This window comes from Carlito syrichta, unplaced genomic scaffold, assembly GCF_000164805.1.
Source record: "Carlito syrichta isolate Samal-C Ts95f unplaced genomic scaffold, Tarsius_syrichta-2.0.1 Scaffold304566, whole genome shotgun sequence".
NCBI lineage: Eukaryota > Metazoa > Chordata > Mammalia > Primates > Tarsiidae > Carlito > Carlito syrichta.
The window spans coordinates 33,092-56,878 of record NW_007248662.1 but is presented as its reverse complement, the minus strand read 5'-3'; the positions used below and the strand labels follow the sequence as shown (position 1 = coordinate 56,878).

At 43.1% G+C, this 23,787-nt stretch overlaps 1 protein-coding gene across 7 annotated transcripts in view; it reads right to left on the bottom strand.

Moving 5' to 3' along the window:
- Positions 1 to 659: 659 nt before the first annotated feature.
- VEZT (vezatin, adherens junctions transmembrane protein) overlaps positions 660 to 23,787 on the bottom strand; it is a 39,111-nt gene continuing 15,983 nt past the window's right edge. For 2 of the 7 annotated variants that reach the window (XM_008060243.2, XM_008060242.2), the window contains exons 4-10: positions 22,707 to 22,856; positions 18,033 to 18,180; positions 13,815 to 14,146; positions 11,970 to 12,163; positions 6,561 to 6,661; positions 4,679 to 4,886; positions 1,133 to 1,644 (exon numbers count right to left, since the gene is read on the bottom strand). In XM_008060243.2, coding sequence (XP_008058434.1) covers positions 1,133 to 1,644; positions 4,679 to 4,886; positions 6,561 to 6,661; positions 11,970 to 12,163; positions 13,815 to 14,146; positions 18,033 to 18,180; positions 22,707 to 22,856 — 1,645 coding nt within the window. Of the gene's footprint in view, positions 1,645 to 1,854; positions 2,716 to 4,678; positions 4,887 to 6,560; positions 6,662 to 11,969; positions 12,164 to 13,814; positions 14,147 to 18,032; positions 18,181 to 22,706; positions 22,857 to 23,787 lie in introns of those variants that run through there. The other 5 variants (XR_002482088.1, XM_021713470.1, XM_021713471.1 and 2 more) reach the window with 5 other exon arrangements.

Sequence of the window (23,787 nt, the reverse complement as noted above, 5' to 3'; positions counted from 1 at the left end):
TGGTGTAAGTACATTTACTCACTGGAAGAGCTAGGTTATAGGGATCTGAATGTGCCTCTTAACTCCAAAGATGATTCAGATCCGCCAGGCAATTTCCTCTCTCGGACAGCGGCATCAGTTGCATCATTCTGACATTTCCCCCAAAGAACATCTATAAACCGTGTTGGCACACAGGGGCCACAGGCTTCAAAAACAGTGCACCTCAGAAAGGCAATCGCGACACCAAACAGAGGAGCCGGGCCAGGTGGGAAGGCAGTCTCTGTGCGGAGGCAGGCTGCCAGGGAAGCGCGGAGGGGCCGGGAGCCACGGCTGTCTCCTGAGCTCGTCGGGGTGGACAGGCCTCTGGCGGCAGCACCGGGACTGCCTGTGTGAGGGCGCCCGATCATCTCAGGCAAACAGAGACAGAGGAGAACTTCTGCCAGGCTGGGGCTGGGCCTCGGACCGCAGGGACCCCACTCTGACGTCCTCTCTTTTGGTTCCAATGAGAACAGGAGGAACAGGCAAAACAATGGAAAGCATAACGCTTAAAACGGCACAAGGCTTTTCTTTAACAGATCATTAGGACAACATGAAATCAACTAAATACACACATGGCAAGGAAACAAGCCCTACCACGCATCTCAGCAACAACTTTTCAGTTCCAAAGCCCAGCACACATCAACCGTAGGAATTAACTTTTTTATTCAAAACCCAGATCTTTGTCTTAAGAGTGGTATAAACAGAAATAAAATACAAACAACTTGGTTTCAACATAACAGCTGCAGTTATCAACTGCCAGAATACAGTAAAAAGGAGTTATACTAAATTTAATGTTCTTGAAACAGAATTATCCCAATCACTTTATGGTAGCAAATTCTGGCAAGAAATGACCACTCATTCCTTGTTAAAAATACTTAAAGAGCTTGCAGGACTGATGCGCTGTGCCACCAACGAAGCCACAGTGCCCTCAAGAGCGCCCCCTTGCTTCCCTCTCCTCAGACAGGCGCTGACGCCCTCTGCCCCGCCACTCAGGCCAGGCGCTCCGGCCTCCCACCTCAGCCCTGCACCAGGAAGCCTGCCCCCGCCGCCCCTCCAGTCTCGAAGCCAGGGTCGCAAAGGGCAGCCCGGCATCGCTTCCCGCGTATCCTGGCTCTCACTTTTCTTCGACCCCCTGTCTACTTTCTTCTGCTCCGTGCTCTTCCTCCCCATCGCCGAAGGTCTGCTCCTGCATGCTGGAGAAGGAGAGGGAGCGCGCCGCCACCTCGGCAGCCAGGCTGGCTGTGAAGGTGAAGTCCGAGGACAGCTGCAGGCGGGCCAGCCGCTGCTGGGGGGAGGGCTGGGGCGAGTCCCCGGGGGCGGGAGGGGCAGGGCCCGGGCCCCCTCCAGCAGCAGGCTGGGGCTCTCCTGCGCTTTCACACTGGCAACAGGTTCTCTCTTCTGCTCCTTGGAGGAAGACTTCATGTGCAGAACTGTCTCGATTTCTGCCCTCTAGAGGGCTTCCACACAAATACTCAGTCCTGCTTATTTCACAGTCAGCTGTGGAGGGTCTACTATTTTCCTCTTCAGTATCATTTTTACCGACTTTTCCCATATCTGAATTCACTGATGATTCTGAATTACTTACAGGTCCCATTGGGTCTACAGGAGACAAGGATTTCAACATTGCTTCAAAGGAAAAAAAAAAAAGAAAAAAAATAACTAAGGACCTAGAAACGAGTTAAACTTTTAACTTAAAACCCCCAGTAGTTTTTTTCTTAAAAAGAACAATAAATAAATAAGAGAGAGCTAAATAAAACTTTCTAGCAAAAATCAATGAAAGTTTATAAAACCAGGGAACTTGATAAGAGATAAAATGCCTAAGAAATGAAATGAGCCAAGGGTTTGCTAAAGGTTTTTAAACACCTCGCATATGTTCTTACTCCAAATGTCAAAGCAATGGCATTCTCAATGTGTGGTCCTTGAACCGACAACATTGGTCACCACCTAGGAATTTGTTAGAAATGCAAATTTTTGGCCCTGATCCCAGACCTGCTGAACTGGACACTCTGGGAGTGGGGACTAGCTGTGTTTCACAAGCCCACCTTCTGCTGCTGATGCACACTGGAGAAGGAGAACCGCCGTGGTGAGGAGCAAGCATGGTTTTCCCTGATTGTGAGTCAGATAAAAGGCCTAAGGTAATCCAGGTCTTCAACATATACATGTTCAACATATACATGTTTACAAGTTACAACAGCATGGACAAAATGCAACATACAGTTCAACTTACTTGCCAACCACCTACCAAGACCCTAATGAGAGTAAAGCCGCAACTTCTACACATTTTGCAGTGTGACCGGGAAAAAAAAAACGAAGTCAAGTCTGCATTCAAGGTCAACTACTGTACAAAACAGAAGACGTAAATAGGATATATATTCACATGGCAGAAGTTGTCCTTGCAAGGAAACAGAAGTGTATTTAGCCCCTCTTGATGTTAGTAGGCAGTGGGTTGCTTGCTAGGCAGTCTCTCCCCCGGCAGGAGGGGTTAGTACAACACCACAGAGGAGGAAGCATGGCAGGAGAGAAAGTGCTTCTTGACGATCTGGCGGGCATGGAAAAACACTTTTGTAAAACGTCCATTTCCAAGAGACATCCCTAAGCTGCAGCAACTCCGCTAGAGAAGCCGCAACAACAGAAACAAATGGCCACAGCAGGTTCCAGTGCAGACTTTCCCTCTCTAATTCCATTCGGACTTTACCCCTGTAGGCAGAGATGAAAACAACTCTGGGAGACGTGCTGACATTGTCATGGGAAAAGTATTCTATGGCATCAGCAGCTTTGACTCATTTTCACAAACTTAAACAGCACGATTGCCTTTTCCAACGCAAATGTATCAAAGCACATACCTGAAAGAGACATGTTTCTCTTGCTGATAGGCATCTTTGCCCATAATGTCAACAGAGTAATTTTAAAGCCATGTGAAGAAAATATTGAGCAATAACAAAAGAATACAAGCTTACAAACAATGCTATTTTCAGTCTATGTACATGTTTATAAATCTGCTAGTTCTCAAAGAATGCAATGTCAGTAGAAAGTGATTGGTATTTGTGATTACTGCTAATTAAATGAGGCGATATAATCTGTGTTTATGAGCAGTAAACGGTGACTGACATATGGCAGACACTCTTTGACTAGTTAGTGAATGAATAATTTCTGAATGGATGATGTAGGGGGTAATAGGACACCTATTTAAGGAGACTACTTTAATTACAGAGGAAAAAAAACCCCGGACACACAGAACACATGCCTAAAACATGCCACCACAGTCTGATCCACATAGGCCCAACACGTGAGCTCCCTCGTCCACCGCCAGCCTGGCCGCTCCAGACTCCCTTCACACATCAGAGTCCCTCTAGTGTGGGGGCTGCAGTGACAGGGCAGGGGTGGAGTTGGAATCTCAGAGATGGCTTCAGGAGGAGAGGAAGGAGCAGAAGCGTGGTGGAGAAGACAGAATTCTTGGTAAAGGGCTAAGCGTGAATATTTTTCATAATAAAAACAGCAAGTTTAGGGACCTGTAGCCTGATGAGATTAACACAAGTAGAGAAAGAGATCTCTCTTACAAACAGTAGAAAACACAACGGGATAACAGATTCGGTGAAGAGGCCGGGAACCAGGAAAAGCGTTCAGGTTGAGCACCACAGGATAGGGGAACACCGTGGGCTTTGGGAGGGAGAGCCGTCACCATGCACTGCTTGGAAAACCTGGGACGAGCTTGTGGGACAGCTTAGAAGACACAGGTGGCGGGGGGGAGGGGGGTGCGCGGCCGTCGGCCAGGAGGCCGCCGTAGCTACATGCACAACCTAGAGGCCTGGGCTGAGAGGGGCCACGGGAGGAAGGGCAAGAGGAAACAGAGAAGCGGGTCTGGACAGGAGGCGGCAGGGCTCCAATGAGAAGAGCGGGTGGGGAAGCCCCTTCCAGAAGGACAGGCAGGTTATACACACTTCGGGTGAGGAGGAGAAGGGGTCCACAGAGGCATCTAAGCACAGGGAGCCCCACTCTACCACACAGACACCCACAGGCATGCATTTGGCTGGGCGCGAGCTAGGCTGGCACCGTCAGGTATAAAGCTTCCTCTCAGTCCTTGCCCTGCCTGCCAGGAGGTTCTCCTGGGGAGAAGCAGCATGGGAAACAGCTTGGACTCTGATCACACTCGGGCATCAGGCCCCAGCCCACAGCACCCGTCAGAAATGAGATGGTGTCCCAGAGCACCCATCCATCTGCTGAAGTGCTCACCTCGCAAGGAGCCTCAACCACGCGCTAAGTGGTCCTGGCCTTTACTCATTTTTTCTAATGGTGAACATAGAGTTATAAATTCTGTGTTTCACTGAGATATTTTTAACGTTTTAACATATGGAAAATATAGTTTAAACCTCACTAAATTTGAATATAACATTTTATTTAAGAACCCCAAGTTATTCAACTTATTACTCATTCTAAAAAACTTTAGTAAAAAATTAAATAACTAATGAAAAAATTGGGACTTGATATTCCTACTCTTTTATTGAGCCAACTGATTTCATGTAGAAGAAAAAGTACCATGCTTACTAGTGTGTCCCTGAAATCAAAGCCACGAGAATTCTACAGCTAAAATAAAACTCATGGCTTGAGAAAAGAAAGAATGCCCTGCACTGAAATGATCTCTTCCTCTAAAGCCAGTGCTTACCGTGATCACTAAACAGAAGTTGCTTCCACTTCTGCCTTTCTGCCTCTGAGGCTTTGAATCCCAGCACAGATTTCAGTTCCTGGAGCACCCTCCGGGACTCTTCATGCTCCCGCTTCTGTCTCTCTTTGTCTTCTTGAGACAAGTAAAAAAAGTCGTCCTTTCTGAAATCACTGTCTATATCTATGTCCTCTACATAAGCTTCTAATTCCTGAAATGAAAAGAAAAGGTGCTTTAATTCCAGCAGACAGTTTTCTAGGAAGCATTTACAGGTACTTGCCTATATCTGTGATTAAAAAATGAAGACCTGCTCTTGGTATAGGTCACTCAAGTACAGCTGGGAGGAAAAAGAAAGCAGACATACCCATAGATAAATCAATATCTTAAAATAACTTAATAGTTGATACCAAAAAGGGCTGTGGATAAGAAAGTTTAATAATTTGTGGTCAGGTATGATGGCTCACATGCGTAACCTCAGAACTGGGAGGCTGAGGCGTGAGGACTGGTTGAGCCCAGGAGTTTGACACTAGCCTAAGCAACACAGTGAGACCCCACCTCTACAAAAAATTAAAAAATTAGCCAGGCACAGTGGTAGTGTGCCTGTAGTCCCAGCTGCTCAGGAGGCAGAGGTGGGAGGATCACCTGAGCTCAGGAGTTTGAGGCTGTGGTGAGCTGTGATTGTGCGATGGAGTGAGACTCTGAATGAAAAAATTAAAATTAAAATTAAAAAAGGAAGGTTTAACAACTTCAATGGTTATTTTTCTACTCTACCACCATACTGTACACCCAGTTAAGAGTACAGCGATCAGCTATGTCAAAACCAACCAAGTGAGAAGGGCTAGCACTTGAGGGGGGTATTAGGCGTGCTAGTTTTCCTGTGGTGGCATCCGTGGCTCTTTCTGACTTCCCAGGACGCTTGAGCACTCTTTGTAGAGTTAGGGGATATCCCATCCTGTGGCTCTCCACATCTCCCCGACAGAGGGCAGCACAATTCTTACTCAGCCTCCCTCACCACTGAGGGTCTGGCAAGTACCCAGCGTCCCCTCCCCAGATGACCTGCATTAGCTCAGATTCAGACATCTGGGAGAGAAGCAGGGACCTGAGGAATATCCTGGCAGGTCAGTGGCAGGTCATGTTCTGAGGGCAGTTTCACCCCCCCATGTGGATGCTCCCAGGGGTGGTTTGTGTACCCAGTGACCTGGCCGAGATGTCTCCATGGGAGCAGTTCTTTTGAGTGACACTGACTGCCTGTCCCAGCTGGTTCAAGCCTGCATATCTGGCCCTTTGAAATAGTCTCTAAACTATCTACTGGCTTAAATAAAGCATTTGTCTGTTAAACTGAGTGAGACTGGTTTTCACTTGCAATTAAGAATACTAAATAGATAATATGACCTAAGGAAAAATACGTTTTCCTTAGGACGAGCAAAAGTAATCTTTGTCAACATCTAATGCAGTCATTAAAAAACTGGTTTTAAAAGTGAAGCATAACACACGCGCGGGCAAATGTACCATCTCAAGTGCACGGGATATTTATATGTGTATATACACTGGTAGTTGTCACTCAGATCAAGATAAAAACATTTCTAGCACCACAAAAGGTGCCTTTGCCAATGCACTAATTTTTAATGTGTTTAGTCACTTTTAAAAGCCTTTAAGAAATAAACAATTAGATACAAACGACAAAAGAAATCTGCTGGTGAATTAAATGGATTCAAATTCAAGGCATTAAGAACTAAGTATTTGAAATAGATTCAATACATCATGTTGTTCTTTTGACATGCATTAGAAATTCAAGAACGTATTCAATTATCCATGTCAACTAAAAAAAGGACAGGTTCTATGGGCAATTCTGCTTTAGGGAGAAAGGCGGCACTCTGACACTTACCTGCTCCTCAGGGATGGGGTCTCTGTCCGCAATGTGCAGAGTGGGCTGCCTTGCAGGTGCCGCTGTGCAGCGCGGGTTTTCACACGCCACTTCAGGCTTGCCTAAAACCGGCGGGGGGAGGTGGACAAAGAAACAGGCCACGGAAATGAGTGAACATCTCATTACAAATGTCCTTGGTACTGATGCTGTGTCAATTGCATAGTCCAACTTGTTCTGATTATAACTTTATATTTGTAAAAAATTAAAGATACAAACATCAACAACAGTAAGTCAGTACATTTATAGTTTGATTTTATGTGAGTTACACTCTTGGTGGACAGGACCTCCTGCCCCTTCTTCGCCTCACTATAGTATCTGCCACACACCAGGACTGCTATGAACACATGGCAAGCGGAGAAGCAGTCTTAACACAGACTAACACTCTTCCTCACAGAAGAAAAACTTCAGCTATACACATATGCTATTTTAACACTCAGAAGTGCATTTCAAAAGAAATTATCTTGGGCAACCCCTTCGGGTCCCCTCTCACTATGGGAGCTTTTCTGTCCCTCAATAAATTCTGCTTTCAAAAAACCCAAAAAGGAACTATCTTAAAAGACTACTTACGTGGATTTAGCTCTGATGAAGTCTTAAAACACAGGGCTGGTAACTAAGTCTTAGTCTCATCAGTTACTCAGTCTTATAACTAGTGCTGCAGCCCGCTACCTTTGAGCATCATCTCTCTACTTAAAAAATAAAGCATGGTTTAAACTTCTAGATTTTACCTTTCAAGAGTAATGATAGGTAAATAACTTTTTTTTTCTTCTTTTTGAGTCAGAGTCTCACTGTTGCCCAGGCTGGAGTGCAGTGGGCCACTCATGGCCACTGCAGTCTTGACCTGCTGTGCTCAGGTGATCCTTCCGCCTCAAGTAGCTGGAACTACTGGCATGTGCCACCACGCCCAGCTAATTTTTTGATTTATTGTAGAGATGAGGTCTCACCAAGTTGCCCAGGCTGATCTTGAACCCGTGGGCTCAGGCCTCCCCTCACCTCAGCTTCCCAAAGTGCTAGGATTATAGGCACGAGCCACCGCACCTAGATGATGACTTTTTTTTTTTTTAAGAGAAAGAAGTATTTGGGAAATGTTATAAAAAGTTGACTGTTAGTTGGCTGTAGTCAAGATAGCTGAACACCAAGATAAATTAGTAGGTAGCACTAACGAGAGACAGGACAGCATAGCTACGAGCGCTCCAGCTAGACACACCTGGGCTGAATCCCAGCTCTTGCCACTTTCTAGCTTAAGTCACTGTGATCTGCAGGACAGTGGTAAAGACAGCAGTACTATCTAGTAAAGATGAAACAAGAACACAGGAATGTGCTGAGAACAATGCCGACCAGAGATGACAGGCATGCTCAGGGAGTCCCATGACTGCCTACTTAGCAGAACATAGACTTCACTCCATCAGTGCTGTCATATGGATGCTCTTTGAGTGAAAGGAAAAAACCACACAAATCCAGGGTACCACTACTGACGTTAAGCTGCGGGCTGCCATCCAGCTTTCAGGATGGCGACAGCCAGCTTGCAGCCCTCGTGATGTCCAGCTTCCATGGTGTACACATACCCACTGAGGTCAGTACTAAGCTGTCAATGATGCCAAACTGCCTCACAAATTCCTAAATGTCCAGCGGTCTTGGGAGTGCCAGACCAGCATACCGCTCACTTAATAAAAATCTACTGGGCACCTGTCACGAGTTCAACAATGAACTTGCCCTGCTGAGAAAGTAATGGGCATGTGTATGCACTACAGATTGCACTTGGATAAATTTCTATGCTGGCGGGTCAGTACCACATTTAGGAGTAGGTTTCTCTCACTAAATTTCAACTTGGGCAAACAGTCATTTACAGTATTGCCTTTTTTCTCAAACCTATTATCTGTTTGCATGTCCTTACTCTTGACCATTTCCTATGAAAGATTTGAGGTGGTAAAGTAAAATTACACACCACTGAACACCCCAACAAAAACAAGAAGCCTTTGTTAGGATTTCTTTCACGTTTATGTCTATTACCTAAAAATAGGCCTAAAATTATTTATTTATTTTTGAGTTGAGGGTCTCTCTCTGTTGTCACATCTGTTCTCTAAAAATAGGCCTAAAATTATTTATTTATTTATAGTTTTTTGGGGGTCTCACTCTGTCATCCAGGTTGGAGTGCAGTGGCATCCTCATGGCTACCACAGCCTCAACCTGCTGGACTCAGGTGATCCTTCTAACTCATCCCTCTAAGTAGCTAGGAATACAGGTGTGCCACACCTTGCCCAGCTAATTTTTTTATTTACTATAGAGATAAGGTCTCGCCAAGTTGCCCAAGCGTGGCTGGTCTCAAACCCCTGGGTCAGGCAATCCTCTCAGCTTGGTCTCCCAAAGTGCTGGGATTATAGGCATGAGCCACCATACCTGACAAAAATAGCTCTAAATTAAAAACAACAACAACACATTGGACTCTTAATAAATATGCTCATGGAAAAAGTTTCAAACAGTACAGAAGGGTATAAAATGAGAAAAGGTCCCAATCACCCTGTCCTTCAGTTCTACTTCCTGACAGCAGTAGTCTGCCAAGCTGCCTGTTTTCGCAAAAACATTTTTATGAGAACACAGCCACATTCATTTAAGGGGAGACCATAGGTAGGTTCACACTACAACAGCAGAGTTGAGTAGCTACAACAGATACCACAAGACCCGTAAAACAGAAAATATTTACTACATGGTCATTTAGAGAAAAAAATTTGCAGATTCCTGCTCTGGAGTAATGCTTCTCAAACTGTTCTGTGCATACAGATGACCAGATCTTGTTAAAATACAGACTGTTTTAAAGTCAGGGTGCACTGGTAACAAGTCCCAGTGATGCTTATAGACCCGTCTGGGGCCACTCAGAGTAGCAACATCCTAGAAGTAATAAACGTGAAGTTTTAAAATGTGATATTTTTAATAAGGGGAAACTTCTTAATAGAATCTTTTCCATCGCAATCCTTGAGTACCGTCAAAGTGACAATTCTCCGTGGTTTTACAGGTGTTATCTTGTGATTCTCTCATTATATCTTTGTATAGATACATGGCTTTCCCCACCTGCCATACAAGAAACTGAGGCACAGATTTTCTTAGATTTACAAAGCTAGTATGTAGCAGATGTGGGATGTAAATCCAGGCTCCAAGAGTAACTGAGTAACTGCACAGAGTAACCAGGGAATTATATGCATATACATATATACAAGGGTGCCAAAAAATGCATGCACATTTTAAGGGCCGTTATCTCTGTATTACTTTTCAGAGCTGAACAGAATTATGGTAGCAATGTGTAGTATGACATTTACTCAACTGTGCTTCTGCCATTTTCTTTGTCATGCCTGTTGCATGGTGACGCTAGCATTCATTTGATTAACACTATCTTTTGAGCAAACATCATACTTTAAATGTGTATACATTTTTTGAGCACCCTGTATATATATAAATATCTATCTCAAAATAGGAAATGCTTCACACCTTTGTGTGTCATCCTTGCATAGGGACATATCAATCTTCCAGTTTCATATCTGTCCTGTTAAAGTGGGCACTGGAATCATATATTAGATGCGAGGAACAGTGGGGTCTCTGAGGGAGGAACTGGAAGCCTGATCTGGGTAGAAAGGTAACCTACTCTCTAAAGTTGAAATTAAAGTATTAGACAGATTCAGCATTAGAAAAGAGTCATGGCCAATGGGATTAGACAGGACTACCAAATCCGGCTAGTTTTTAAGTAATTTTTGTAGAGATGAGGTCTCACTATGTTGCTTAGGCTGGTCTCAAACTCCTGGCCTCAAGTGATCCTCCTGCTTCAGCCTCCTAAAGTGCTAGGATTATAGACATGAACCACCATGCCTGTTCCTGAGTGTTTCTATTTATAGAAAATATACACAAAAGCTCTAGGCTTTTCAAATAAAAAAGTCTAACATGCATAAGTATTTGCATATATTAAAGTTTCTTGGCAGACTTATCCTTTGGAGAAAAAAGTATTCACCGTTTATATTTACATATAAAGGAAAGCTATGGGTAATATATCAGTAATTGGCACATTAATATTTCCTTTGAAAAAAGTTAATACTTTTACTATTAAGAATTTAATGCTTGTTTAAGGCATTAAAAAGGTATTACAAATCTATCTGTAAACAAAGCAATAACAGGATGATAAAGCATTAACTATCTTTGACCGCAGTGCAAATCCTATGCCTATCAACTTGGTGATTAAAAAAAAAAATTAATATGCCAATTTTAAAAATAAAATTTGTGCTGTAAAAACAAGTATAAAATTTGAGTCAAATAAAAGGCATTTTGGTGAAAACTCTTGAGATTGCCTTTTTACCTAGCAGCACAAAACAATCTATCATCATTAAACAATGACAATGCAGTAGGTCATTAATAATGAAGATGGAGCATAAGTCGTATCATTTGTCCATTATTTCTGAATAACTGCAGTAAGTACCTTGTCTTACTGGCCTCTGCCTATTAAACTCATTATTTTATTATCCTAACAGAAAAAAAGTTACTGGAAGTTCTTTCTTTTTGAGATACAGTTTTCCTCTGGAATGCAGTGGTGTGATCATAGCTCACTGTGGCCTGTGACTCCGGGGCTCAAGTGATCCTCCTGCCACAGCCTCCTGAGTAACTGAGACTACAGGCACATAGCACCATGCCCTGCTAAGTTTTATAGAGATGGAGTCTCACTATGTTGCCAAGACTGGTCTTGAACTCTTGGGCTCAAGAGATCCTCTCACCTCAGCCTCCCTAAGAGTTAGAAACACAGGTGTGAGCCATTGCAGAAGTTCTTTTTTTTTTTTTTGAATCAGTGTCTCACTCTGTCACCCAGGCTGGAGTGCAGTGGCACACTCACGGCCACTGCAGCCTTGACCTGCTGTGCTCAGGCGATCTTTCCACTTCAGTCTTCTAAGAACTACAGGCATGTGCTACCAAGTCCAGCTAATATTTTGACTTATTGTAGAGATGAGGTCTCGCCAAGTTGCTCAGACTGCTCTCGAACCCATGGGCTCAGTCAATAATCTCTCCTTTGCCTCCCAAAGTGCTGGGATTACAAAGCGAGTTAGTGTGCCTGGCCAGAAGTTATAATAATAATAATAATAAAACAAAACATGAAAATTTATCCTCTCGTTTTAGTTTTTTAGAAAGGAGGTATGACTCCATCATATTCATTTTCTATTTATAAAATAAGGGCCAAGATTTTGTACTCAATGTCACTTTGTACATATAAATTCAACTTAAATAAAAGTACACTAAGAAACTGTAAAGACAGTGTCATCATGCAGACAAGAAACCATCTCCTGAAATCCCACTCAAGAGGGACAGCACACCTGACACGCATGGGCCAGACGCCCTCCCAGGTACCTTGTCTGTCTGGACTCCTTCGTAGCAGCTTGTCCACCTGAGACAGGGCCTCTTCCCAGCAGCTGTTGCTCGCCTGAACATGGGGCTGAATCAACTTTAATTTCTGTTCGAGAACTTGATATGCCTCTGACACTAATTCTTGTGTCTCTTTCGTACAAACAAGCTTCTCAAGTTCATCTTCAAGAATTATTACCCTGAATGATAAAGAAAAACAGAGACAGATTTGTAAAATGCAAAACAGAAAACTTATAATTCACAAAGCTTATTAAAAACAAGCACACTGGAGGCCTGGGGGCAGTGGCTGTACAGTGGGGTGTGTGCCTTTGGCGCCACTGCATCGTACACTCAAAAACGGCTCAGTGGTCACTTTTGGTACATTTATTTTACAACTTTTTTCGAAAGCTTATAAAGGGTTGCATACAGTATTTCAATAAATATTTCTTGCATACATCTAGGCATTTATGAGCTGAAAAGATCAATTAAACCCATCTCCTATTTATAAGGAATTTATAACGGAATAAGGGACAGTATACATATATGAAAATAAAATACAATACCATAAAAAGTTTGAACTAACATGTACAGATAAGGAATGAGGTCCACAGAGCTCATAAAAACTTGCCCAGAAGGATGGAACTGGTGAGCTGGAGCGCAGGCTGAATCCAGACCAATGAGGACGGTGCCACTAAGACAACAGGGTGTCGGGAGGGCTCAGGATGGGGTGGTCACCCCTGGCTCCGAGCACAGGCAGGGACCAGTGAAGGAGAAAGTGCTGTGGAGGCAGCACTTTGGTGTGGGTAACATCTAAGCCTTGCAAAGGTGGGGAGCCTTGTCAGGCCACAGTAGGCCTTTTCTACAGAACTGCAGATTGCAAGCAGGCCATGGCAGGTCTTTCAATCGACAGAGGTACACCAAAGTGGGCAAATAACCTAATTAAGATGAGCCAACAATATGATACAAGGCAGAAGATCAACAGATACAAACTGTGGATCCTGCATTTTACTGTTCAACTGGGACCACAAAACATGTCCTGTGCTCCCCAATAATTTCCAACTCTGCTGTAGTTTATTTAGAAAAAGAGCAATATATCACTGCTTGGCTCTATGTACCAATGCCTCTTGGCCACACACTGTTCTAGTGCTGGCGGGCATCTTAGACTGCAGGCCTCAGGTGAAGAGCTCAACCTCAAGAGTGTAAAAAGGAGCTCGTTTGACCAGGTATGTTGGTTCATGCCCGGAACCCCAGCACTGTGGGAGGCTGCAGCAGGAAAATCACTTCAGTCCAGGAGTTCAAGACCAGCCTGGGCAACACAGCAAGGTCTCATATCTCAAAAAAAAAAATCAAAAAGTTAGCCAGGCATGGTGGCTCACGCCTGTAGTCCCAGTTACTCAGGAGGCTGAGAAGAAAGGATTGCCTGAGGCCTGGAAGTCGAGGCTATGATGAGCCATGATTGTCATGATCGCACCAGTGCACTTCAGCCTGGGTGAGGTGCACTTCAGCCTGGGTGACAGAAGGAGACCCTGATTCAAAAAAACAGAAAAAGGATAAGAAACTCATTCGTCATTAGCAACTTCAGTTCAGCTCTCAGAGAATGGAGGACATTTGCCACTGTCCGATCTTTCCAGGCTTTCCGTGGAAATTAGGAAAAGTAAGAACTATGAACAACTGTCCCAAAATATAGTACTGACAAATCATTGTTTCTCTGCTGCTACATTTGTAGCTATAAACCTAAACCATGAAAGGTGTCAATTCTGTATCCTCTAGCTAGGACAAGCCAGCAACACAGTGGCCCAAGCAGGAAGCCTGCAGTCCTGGGCCACGTCCTGACGCAGTCCCTGCACTTACTCGTTCAGTAGCGCCTTCAGGTGGAGCTGCAGGCTACGCACGGCCGTGTGCACACTGCTCAGCTCCCTGGCCTTTGGCGAGGCTTGGGAAGAACGTGAGGGCGCTGCCTGGTGCTGAGTTTCCAAGTACCGGTAGAACTCATAGCTGCGCTTCAGCTCTTCCAAGCAGGCAGAGTGGGCATGAGGTAGACCCTGGGTCACGTCAGACAACACACGATGGGGCAGAAGTGCAGGGGTGAGCAAGCGCCCGGGAGGGGCACTGGCTGTGGAAAGGAGCAGGGCAAGCCGTCGGAAGAACTCTGAACTCTGCGCCACCCAGAGCTGGAACAAAACCTAAAAAACACAAGGGCCATGTCAACACAAAAGACTGGCCGATGTAAAACAAACGACGAATTTATGTGAACTTCTGGCTTAAATTTCCCATTTATCCTAAATCATGAGTCTAGCTGGGCTTCAATTAACTCTAAGTTTAGGCAAGAATGCTATATTAAGTTATGTAGTCATGGGATGTAAAAAGCTTCTGATCCCCACAGATCAGGTAGCACCAAATACAATTTAGTACAGATCTACCTATATGAGAAGTACTGGTGGAATGAAATACATTTATTAGAAGTGAATCTTCACTCATGAATTATTAAAGAGAAATTTCCAGCTAGCTGCAGTTGTGTGTGCCTGTGATTTCAGCAACCTGGGAGGCGGAGGCGGAAGCGGAAGGACTGCTTGAGGCCAGAAGTTTGAGAGTGTAGGGAGTTATGATGGCACCTGTGAATCGCCACTGTGCTCCAGACTGGGCGATATAGCAAGATACTGACTAAAAGAAAATCTGCGTAGGAGAAAAGAAGACGGTAGGATTGATGGATATATACAAATCCAAATAAATAAGTCACTGATGGATTCAGAGTTTGGGGATCAAAATTAGGCCATCGAATTAGCTAAGAAATGAGCATAAAAGTCAGGCCAAGAGTGGTCACATCCAAGAGTGTCTCATTCCTGAGAGACACATTCAATCCAGGCAGCAAAGGACTTCTCCAGGTAAGGTCCTATTCAAGATAAGCAAAGCATTCCCCTAAAGAATACATGAGGAAACAACGTAGCATGGACAAGTGGTGGCAGACAATAAAAAGAAGACAGAACCACTGTGGGTAATTTAGAGTCTGATGATGCATGAAAACGGACATTATTTCAATGAATCGTAGAATCAGCAGCAAAAAGAAACTCTCAAGAGAGTGAAGGTGGCAAGGACGAGGCCCGTGGTAGGGGATAGAGTAGAGAGACAATCCATGGAATGGGAAAAACTATGCAAGTTACGTCTCCCTCAAAGGCCTCCCATAGGAGCTACAGGGAACTCAGATGAACAGACAGGAAGAAAAGTCTCATTAAAAGTGGGCAAAGGACATAAACAGACACCTCTCAAAGGGAGATATCTAAGCAACCAACAAACATGTGAAAAATGCTCAGTTTCACTAATCGTCAGAGCAATGCAAATCAAAACTACAATGGGATACCACCTTGCACTGGTCAGAATGGCTATTACTAAAAGGTCAAAAAACAATAGGTGTTGGCGAGGCTGCAGAGAAAAGGGAACACTCGTGCACTGTTAGTGGGAACATAAGCTAATTCAACCTCTGTGGGAAGCAGTGTGGCATTTTCTCAAAGAACTAAACATTGAGCTACCATACAATCCAGCAATCCCATTTCTGGGAATATACCCAGAGGAACATAAGTTGCTCTACCACAAAGATACCGGGACACATATGTTCACCGCAGCACTGTTCACAATAGCAACAAACATGGAACCAACCCAGATCCCCACTGAAGGTGGACTAGACAAAGAAGATACGGTCCATATACATGATGGAATACCATGCAGCCTTAAAGAACAAAATCGTGGCCTTTGCAGCAACATGGATATAACTGGAGACCACCATCCTGAGAAGTGAACTATCACAGAAATAAAGAAATGAATATTGTATGTTCTTACTCATAATCGGGCTTTGATCACAGGTCACACAAGCACAAGGGTGGAATCGGCAGACACTGGACACTGCCAGGGAATGGAGGGGGGCATGTGGCAACACACGGGGTACCAGGTCCACAATTGGGGAATGGGGGCCCACTAGAGTTATGGCCATAGTGCATGTATACTTAGGTATCCTGATTGCTTCACTGGAAACAGACGTTTCTCCAAGTTTTTGGAAATTTGCCATCAGCAAGTTGTAGCTGCTACACAATGGTTTGCCAATCCTCTATCCATGTAGCCATCCTCTACTGCTGAACATTCATGCAGGCAGGGTTCCATTTTTCACTATGATAAACACAAAGCTAGTCAGCAACTTTGTACATATAGCTCAGCTATATTTAGAATAATTTCCTTAAGGTGTGCAGAAGTGGAGATACCAATTCAAAAGTAAACCATTCCAAAGGCTCTTCATACATCCCACTGCATTCCGAAACAAGTAAATTCTGGGAACTGAGGAAACCACGAAGACAACTGTGGCAGGCGAGGTAAGAAATAATGGTGGCTGTGGGAGGGGACACAGAAAAAGTGGAGAGGGGCAAGACACGCTCTGAAGGCACAAGGTACTGACATGAGAGTCTGACAGCCCGGATGTGAGGGAGTAAAAGGAGGGATGAAGAAAGGGTGCCCAGGTGCACGACGCCATTTACTGGGATGGGCTGGAATGAAGGCAGGAGTAAGTCAAGGCAAACCGCAAGTGACAGGAAAGAAAGAAAAAGCGACAATGACAGAAGGTTTAGAACATTTATGTGGGCTGGAAAATTCCACAGATGTAGATGTTGATACAGTCTCAAACTAAAATGGATCTTCATAAGTAGTGTCAACTACACTGGCAACGATGTTCACAGTACCAAGGGACATTTTAAAGACTAGAAACAAAGCAAGAGAGAGAGCTTTAAACTACCAAAATATACTTCTAAATACCAAAAAGGAATTTAAGACATTTGGATTGGTATCTTTAAAATACTACTGGAATCTCAGCACACAAACATTTTGCTACTTGCTTTAACTTAGGTTTTTCCATGTTATTATTTTTCTTCAATGTTTTTCTACTACTAACTCCAAAGCAGTTCATCAATTGCATGTATCATAGATCATTGCCAATTCCATATTATAAAACTTTTGTTTCCAATATTTGCCACTGGGGTAATATCATGAACACAGTTTGAGTATATCTTTGATTACTTCCTGGGATAAATCTGTGAGGGTAAAATTGCTGAACCTTTATGAAGGTTGATAACCAATATCACCAAATTTCAGTATTCTCAGCAAATGGCTAACCTATTATTTTCAGTTGTATTTCTTCCATTACTAAGATTGAAAAATGTGTCCTATTTATTGGCCACCTATAATTTTTTTTAATTTTTAATTGTGAAGATGGGTACAATTCAGGGTTAGGGATACAAATGTTTATTATGTAGGTACCTTTGTTAATGAGGTGTGTCCCCTTCCTCCCTCAGCAGATTCCCACTACTGCCAATCCCCCACCCCCCTTAATTTCTTTTTTTAAGGCTGGTCAAGTGAAGCAGTAAGAGCAGAGAAACAACAGACATCCTAACTGGCTGTGATTAACGAGTTGTGGACATCACTGCGCTTGGACCGATCTATGTTCCTCCCTATGTGACCTGCGCTTTATGCACCTAGTCCACCTTCTGCGGGTTTTAGATGCCTTAGTGCTCATTTTACACAGAAGGAATTCAAGTCCTCTGTTACAAACCGCTGCGATTTTTTCTTGAGCTTGTCTACATTTAAAGTATGCAGTATCTGAAGCCACAAGTTTAATTTTTACATAGCCAAATGTATACTTTCATATGGCTTCTAGTATATGAAAAATGTTCTTATTCTACATTACAAGGATTTTGGAGGTAATTCTTTATCCATGTTTGTTAAAGCAGACGGTTAGTCCAAAAATCAGTCATACTGGCTTCCAAGTAAAGTAAATTCACTTATCTCTGACCTCAAACTTAAGTCATTTTTAAACATCTGAAGAATGTTAAGTATTTTGACATCAAAATATAAGGCTCGCCTCATCCAATCTTTATGACGTGCTCAGCTTTTAAAGACAGTGTCACCAACATCACGGAGGCATCACGATGAGTGTTCAGCAAACAGGAAAGGGGAGCAGTCATGTGTACACACGCATTCAGAAAGCACAAGCACGGTCAGGCGGACACGGCCCCCCTGCCCCTCCCTAAGCAGTACCTTCAATGCAGGCAGGCTGAAGCCATCTGTGAAGCTATGTGCTTCCTCTTCGGAAATCTGTTCTTCACTAAGTCCAAGGCCCAGCTCCTTCAAAGGCACCACACAGATGTAGTTGGTTACATTGTCACTCTCAGAATTCAGGGGGTAGGTTAAATTAGGTTAAGGCAATCAACGAAGCCCTTTCATTAAGGCTTAAAAGGTACAGTAAAATTGTCCCAAACTACATTTACCAAGCTTTACTCTGAAATTTTACGAGGAGATTTATAGCAGTTTTTAAACAGAAATTAATCTTGGTGCTGACACGTATAATCCCAGCATTTTGGAAGGCTGAGGGAGATTGCTTGGGCCCAGGAGTTTGAGACCAGCTTAGGCAACATGGTAAGACCTCGTCTCTATAAAAATAATCAGTAGTGGTGTGTGCCTGTAGTCCCAGCTACTTGGGAGGATCACCTGAGCCCAGGAGTTTGAGGCTGTGCTGAGGCGTGATTATACCACTGCACTCTAGCATAGGTGATGAGTGAGACCCCCATTAAAATACAAAGTGTAATATATTAACGTAAGACCTCAGGTATCTCAGAAGACACTGGTACATATAAATTTTTAGGTCTAAATAATTAAAAGTTCAGTTCTTCTGAAGTGCTAAAGTGCTTGGTTATTTTTGACAGCTACCTTTTGAAGCTATACAGTATATTTAACTGTGTCGCGGTACAGGCCCTCACGATGCTCCAGTAAATACTCCTCTTTTTCCCCCTCTCTTCGTAGTGTAGGACGTCATTAGTTGAACATCAACGGAAATACACAGACTACTGACACAAGTGGCACTAAGCCTATTCCATCCAGGTTGTGTGACATAAACTGTTATGTTTCCTCAGTCCTCCTTGTAGGTACATCAATATCAATAAAATTTTGTTTTCCCTTTAATTGCTTTTGTCAATAAATATACCTGCGCAATTCTTGATACTGAACCATCCTTGCACTTGTAGCATATTCCTTTTTGGTAATATCATAATAATCTTTCAATACAGTGCTAGATTAAGTTTATAAACAGTCTAAATGTTTTTGTGTTTCCATTTGTGAGACTGGTCTATAGTTTTCATTCTTTATAATACAGTATATTTTGATACTGAAATTACAGTATTTTCATAAATAAGATGATATAGGGGAGATTTCCAACCTTTTCTATGGTCTAATTTTTTTAAACTATAAAGTCATCCAGACCTGGTAGTTAAACATTTTAAAATTTAATTAGTTTTTGAATAGGTAGTATATTCACAGGACTCAAAATTCATGAGGTATCAATGGGTACAGTGAAAACTGCTTTCCACCACATTCCTTAGTCTCCTAGATCTCCTATCCAAAGGCAAAGGCAGTCCCTGTTACCACTGTCTTGTGTATGCTTTAAGATATTTTATGTAGCTGGATGCAGTGGCTCACGCCTGTAATACCAACATTTTGGGAGGCAGAGGTGAAAGGATTGCCTGAGTCCAGGTGTTCGACACCACCCTGGGCAACATAGCGAAACCTCATCTCTATAATAAGTCAAAAAATTAGCTGGGCATGGTGGCACACACCTATAGTTCCAGCTACTTGGAAGGCTGAGGTGGAGGGATCACCTGAGCCCAACAGGTCGAGGCTGCAGTGGTTGTGACAACCTGGGCGACACAGTGAGATTCGTACTAAAAAAAAAAAGACATTTTATACACACCCCAAAGCAAAACCAAATACAAATTTGTACTGGAAATATGTAGGTATATATACACACAGGTGTACAAACACACAGACATGTTCATCACTGCTTAAATACATATACTGAAGGGTACTAAAAATGATCTGTGTACTTTGTCTTTTTTATTCACTTAATAAAACTTGGACATCATTCCACAGTGGCGCATCAAGAACTCTATCATTTTAAACAATAGTTGTAATGATATTTCCCATTGTATAAATAATCAGGTGTTTTATTTTTTAAATGGAATATTTTAAATCATAGGCCCAATCTCTAAGTTTTAAAATTCTTTCTAGGTCAATTTTTCAGATTTGTGTTTTGATGAGAAATGAACCACTTCTCATACATTTTCAACGTTGCTGCCACAGCGCTGCATATACTAACCCCTTGCAATTAATTTGATGTCTTCCACGTGCGTGGTTCCTGCTGCGTTCTCACTACCAGTCTTGCATATTTCTGATTTTTTTCTTTGATCATGCATACAGGGGTTTACATAACTTATTAGTCTTCTCAAATAGTCGGTGGGTTCCTTTCTTCTTCAATTGCTTACGATGTCTTGTATGGAGGTATGATCTGGCTCCTCAACCCCCGGCTTACTGTGCTACAGTCACAGTGGTCTTCCTCTTATACTCTGATCATGTTCATTCAGTCCTGCCACAGGATGCTGGCAGGGTCATCTCTGGGGCCCTCTCCCCTAGATCTTTCTCATCATCTCAGTTTACATGCCAGTTCTGCAGAGGCATCCTACCACCTCATCAGAAGCAGCACTCTACCAACCCTTCTCTATCCCATCTTATTGCTGTTTCTCTTTATAGCAATCATTCTACCTGAACATCTCATCATGTTTCACTGATTATCTCATTCACTAGAAGTATGCTCCATGAGAACAAGGAGTTTGTCTGTCTTGTTCACTGTGAGGCCTCAGTTTCTAAAAGAGCTCATACAATCTGAAGTCCTCATCAGGCTGCCCCTGCCCCAGTCCTTGCCCCAAACTCAACTATAAGCTCCATGAGCAGGTACCATGTCTACTATGTTTAACACTGTGTACCTAGTGGTTAGCACATTGCCTGGCACTAAGTTCATGCTCAGTAAATATCAACTGAATGACTACATGTCACACCATCATATCTCTAATTCTTTCCATATATTTTGCTCCTTCTGCCTGGAATGCAGACTCTCACCATTCTCATAGTTACCTCCTATTCGTCCTTGAGGCTCAACTCAGGTGTCACCTCCCCAAAAGCCTTCTTTGATCCCCTAAGACGAGTCCCTTGCTCTGTTATTTTGGAAGATATCTGGACATTTATACTGTATTATGAACACTGGCTTATCTACTGATCACATTCAAATGTATTTAGAAGCCAGGCTCAGCCTGTAATCCCGCGCCTTTGGGAGGCTGAGGTGAGTGGATTGCCTGAGCCCGCGGGTTTGAGACCCACCTGGGCAGCGAGACCTCATCTCAATAAAAAAAAAAAAAAAAAAAAAAAAAACCAGTCAGGCGTGGTAGCGCATGCCTGTAATTCCGGCTACTCGGAAGGCTGAGGTGGAAGGATCGCCGGAGCCCAGCAGGTCGAGGCTGTGGTGGCCGGCAGCGGCCACTGCATTCCAGTCTGGGTAACAGAGTGAGACTCCAACTCAAACAAAAAACAAAAGTATTTAGAAGTGGGTAGTACATGTTTTTATTCCTAGCAGCTAGAAGAATGGTTGACAGACAGACATTTAGGCAATGAGAGAAAGAAATGGACAAGTTCCCGATGAAAATTAAAATGATTTCTACTTCCGAAGAGATAGTATAGTAAGCATATATATGAGGCCAGGCTTGGTGGCTCAGCCTGTAAACCCAGCACTTTGGGAGGCTGAGGCGAGGGGACTGCCTGAGCCCGCAGGTTTGAGACCAGTCCAGGCAATTTGGCGAGACCTCGTCTCTACAATAAATTTTTTAAAAAAAGTATATATATGTGTACTGTTTTAAGTCACAAATCTGACACTCAAGACATGACTTCATCTGTTATTAGTTGTGTGACACTGAGCAAGTCACTTAAGCTCTATTTTTGCTTCCTCATAAAGGAGAAACAAGAACATCTAGTTAGGAACGTTTGTATAAGGATATAAGGATAGAACATAAAGCATTTGGTAAACTTTAAGTGTTACCTTTAACAGTGCTGTAGTACTCAGCATACTGAGGGTGCAAAGCAATACTTTTGTCCTTCATTTATTCATAATAGAACTCACCTATGAGTCTACCAAAATAAAGATCTATATGCCTTTATTTTCTGGCTAACAGAATTAACTTCCTATTTTAATAAATTTTAGTGACTTAAATTTATTAAAGACTTGTCATGCAGTCTTTGAGTGCTTACTTTTTGTTAGATACTGTCTAATCACTTGATATGCATTATTCATGTGATCCTAACAAAAATACAATGAGGAAGATTAGGTTATCACTGTCATTTTAAAGAGGAGTAAAGCAAGGTACAGAGAGGCTGAGAAAACTTGTTTGAGGTCACCTAGGCAGTGACTGATACAGCCAAAATTTGAACTTGGCCAATAGATGCCTACAGCTTGTTTTTTTTTTTAAAGAGGAAGACTGACTGTTGCCAGTTTATTGGCACATAATGACATGGATTTGCCTTGTTCGGAAATTTTCAACATGTCAGACCTAGCAAGGCCAGGCTCTTCTGAATGCTGCTTCTGCTTCGGGCTAGTAAACGGCAAGGACTTCACGTTTTTCCGGCCGAAAACAAGTTACACGAGAGCAGAACTTGCTTCCCGTCTATTATCATCGTTCACCCTGGGATGCACTTCCAACTTCAGTAGAGAAGTGCTGAGGGAACTTAGCCGCAAAACAGGCAGCCTCAGTTTGCAGTGAACTTTCACAGGACGCAACTACAGTCTCTATTTTCAGGACTCGAGAGGCACTGCTGCTTACCACTTACAGAAAAGGATATTTTTTCAGCATATAGAGTGTCGCTAGCCTTGCTGCTTGGAAGTTGGCTCTTACGGTTCTGTAGACAGCTTTCCGGAGGCCGATGAGATGCTGACTGGGATGCTGGCCAGCTCTATTAAGTGGGCAAGCAGCACTGACCCTGTCAAGCAAACTTGAAAAGTAAAATGTGATACAACTGTGCAGGTGTCCTAAAGGTTCTGTTTCCTATATCCACAACTCTATTAAGCTTAAAAAACAAATTTCCTTTTTATGATTTTCATTACCAAAATGACTGACTACACCAACTGAGGTCTCATCAAATAGTCATTTCTCTGAAACATGGACAGCTACCAAGAAAAAGACAAAACACTAAAATCTCAATGAATAAAGGCTTCCTCTAATGCAGGAAACAATGACTTTCAGATGAGATATAGCAGAAATGTAGGAATCTTTATGTAAGAGTTTGCATCTTTTTTGACACACATTCTCTGTGCTGAAATACACCAAAGAGGAACAACCTGACATTCAGTTTTCAAAATCTCAATCTATAGGAAGCACGAACACTTTAATCGGAAACACTTTCACATTCTCAATGTACATTTACGTACGCTCAGTAGCCGTATTTTGGTCACTTGTACAGAAAAAAATACTATCTAGAAATACATGCTGTGCATTCACAACAGCAGAATGACGTACCCACCTGCGGCCACTGGCACTCACCTACTCAAAAGAAGTAGGGACGCAGAAAGGCAACAGGACCAGTGGCCACAGGGGAGGGCAAGCAGAAGGGCAAGGCGAGGGTTACTGTGTGGCAGCACTCGCAACTCTGCTCGCGAGAAAGCGCGTCTCACGGCGCTTTCCAAGAGACTGACGGGAGCAGCTATTTCGACAGCCATGCTTTATAAGTGAGGACACGCAGGAGTAAATAGTACGTAATCATCAGGTAACAGTTCTTTCACCTAAACAGGAACACCTCCCAAGAGCCAAACAAGATACTGGCATCTGTACATTTCTTACACCACAATCATAAATCTGTAAAACAAGACATCCAACTCAAAACTTTAAAAGTATCAAACTGCACTGAAGTATATCCAGGCACTAAA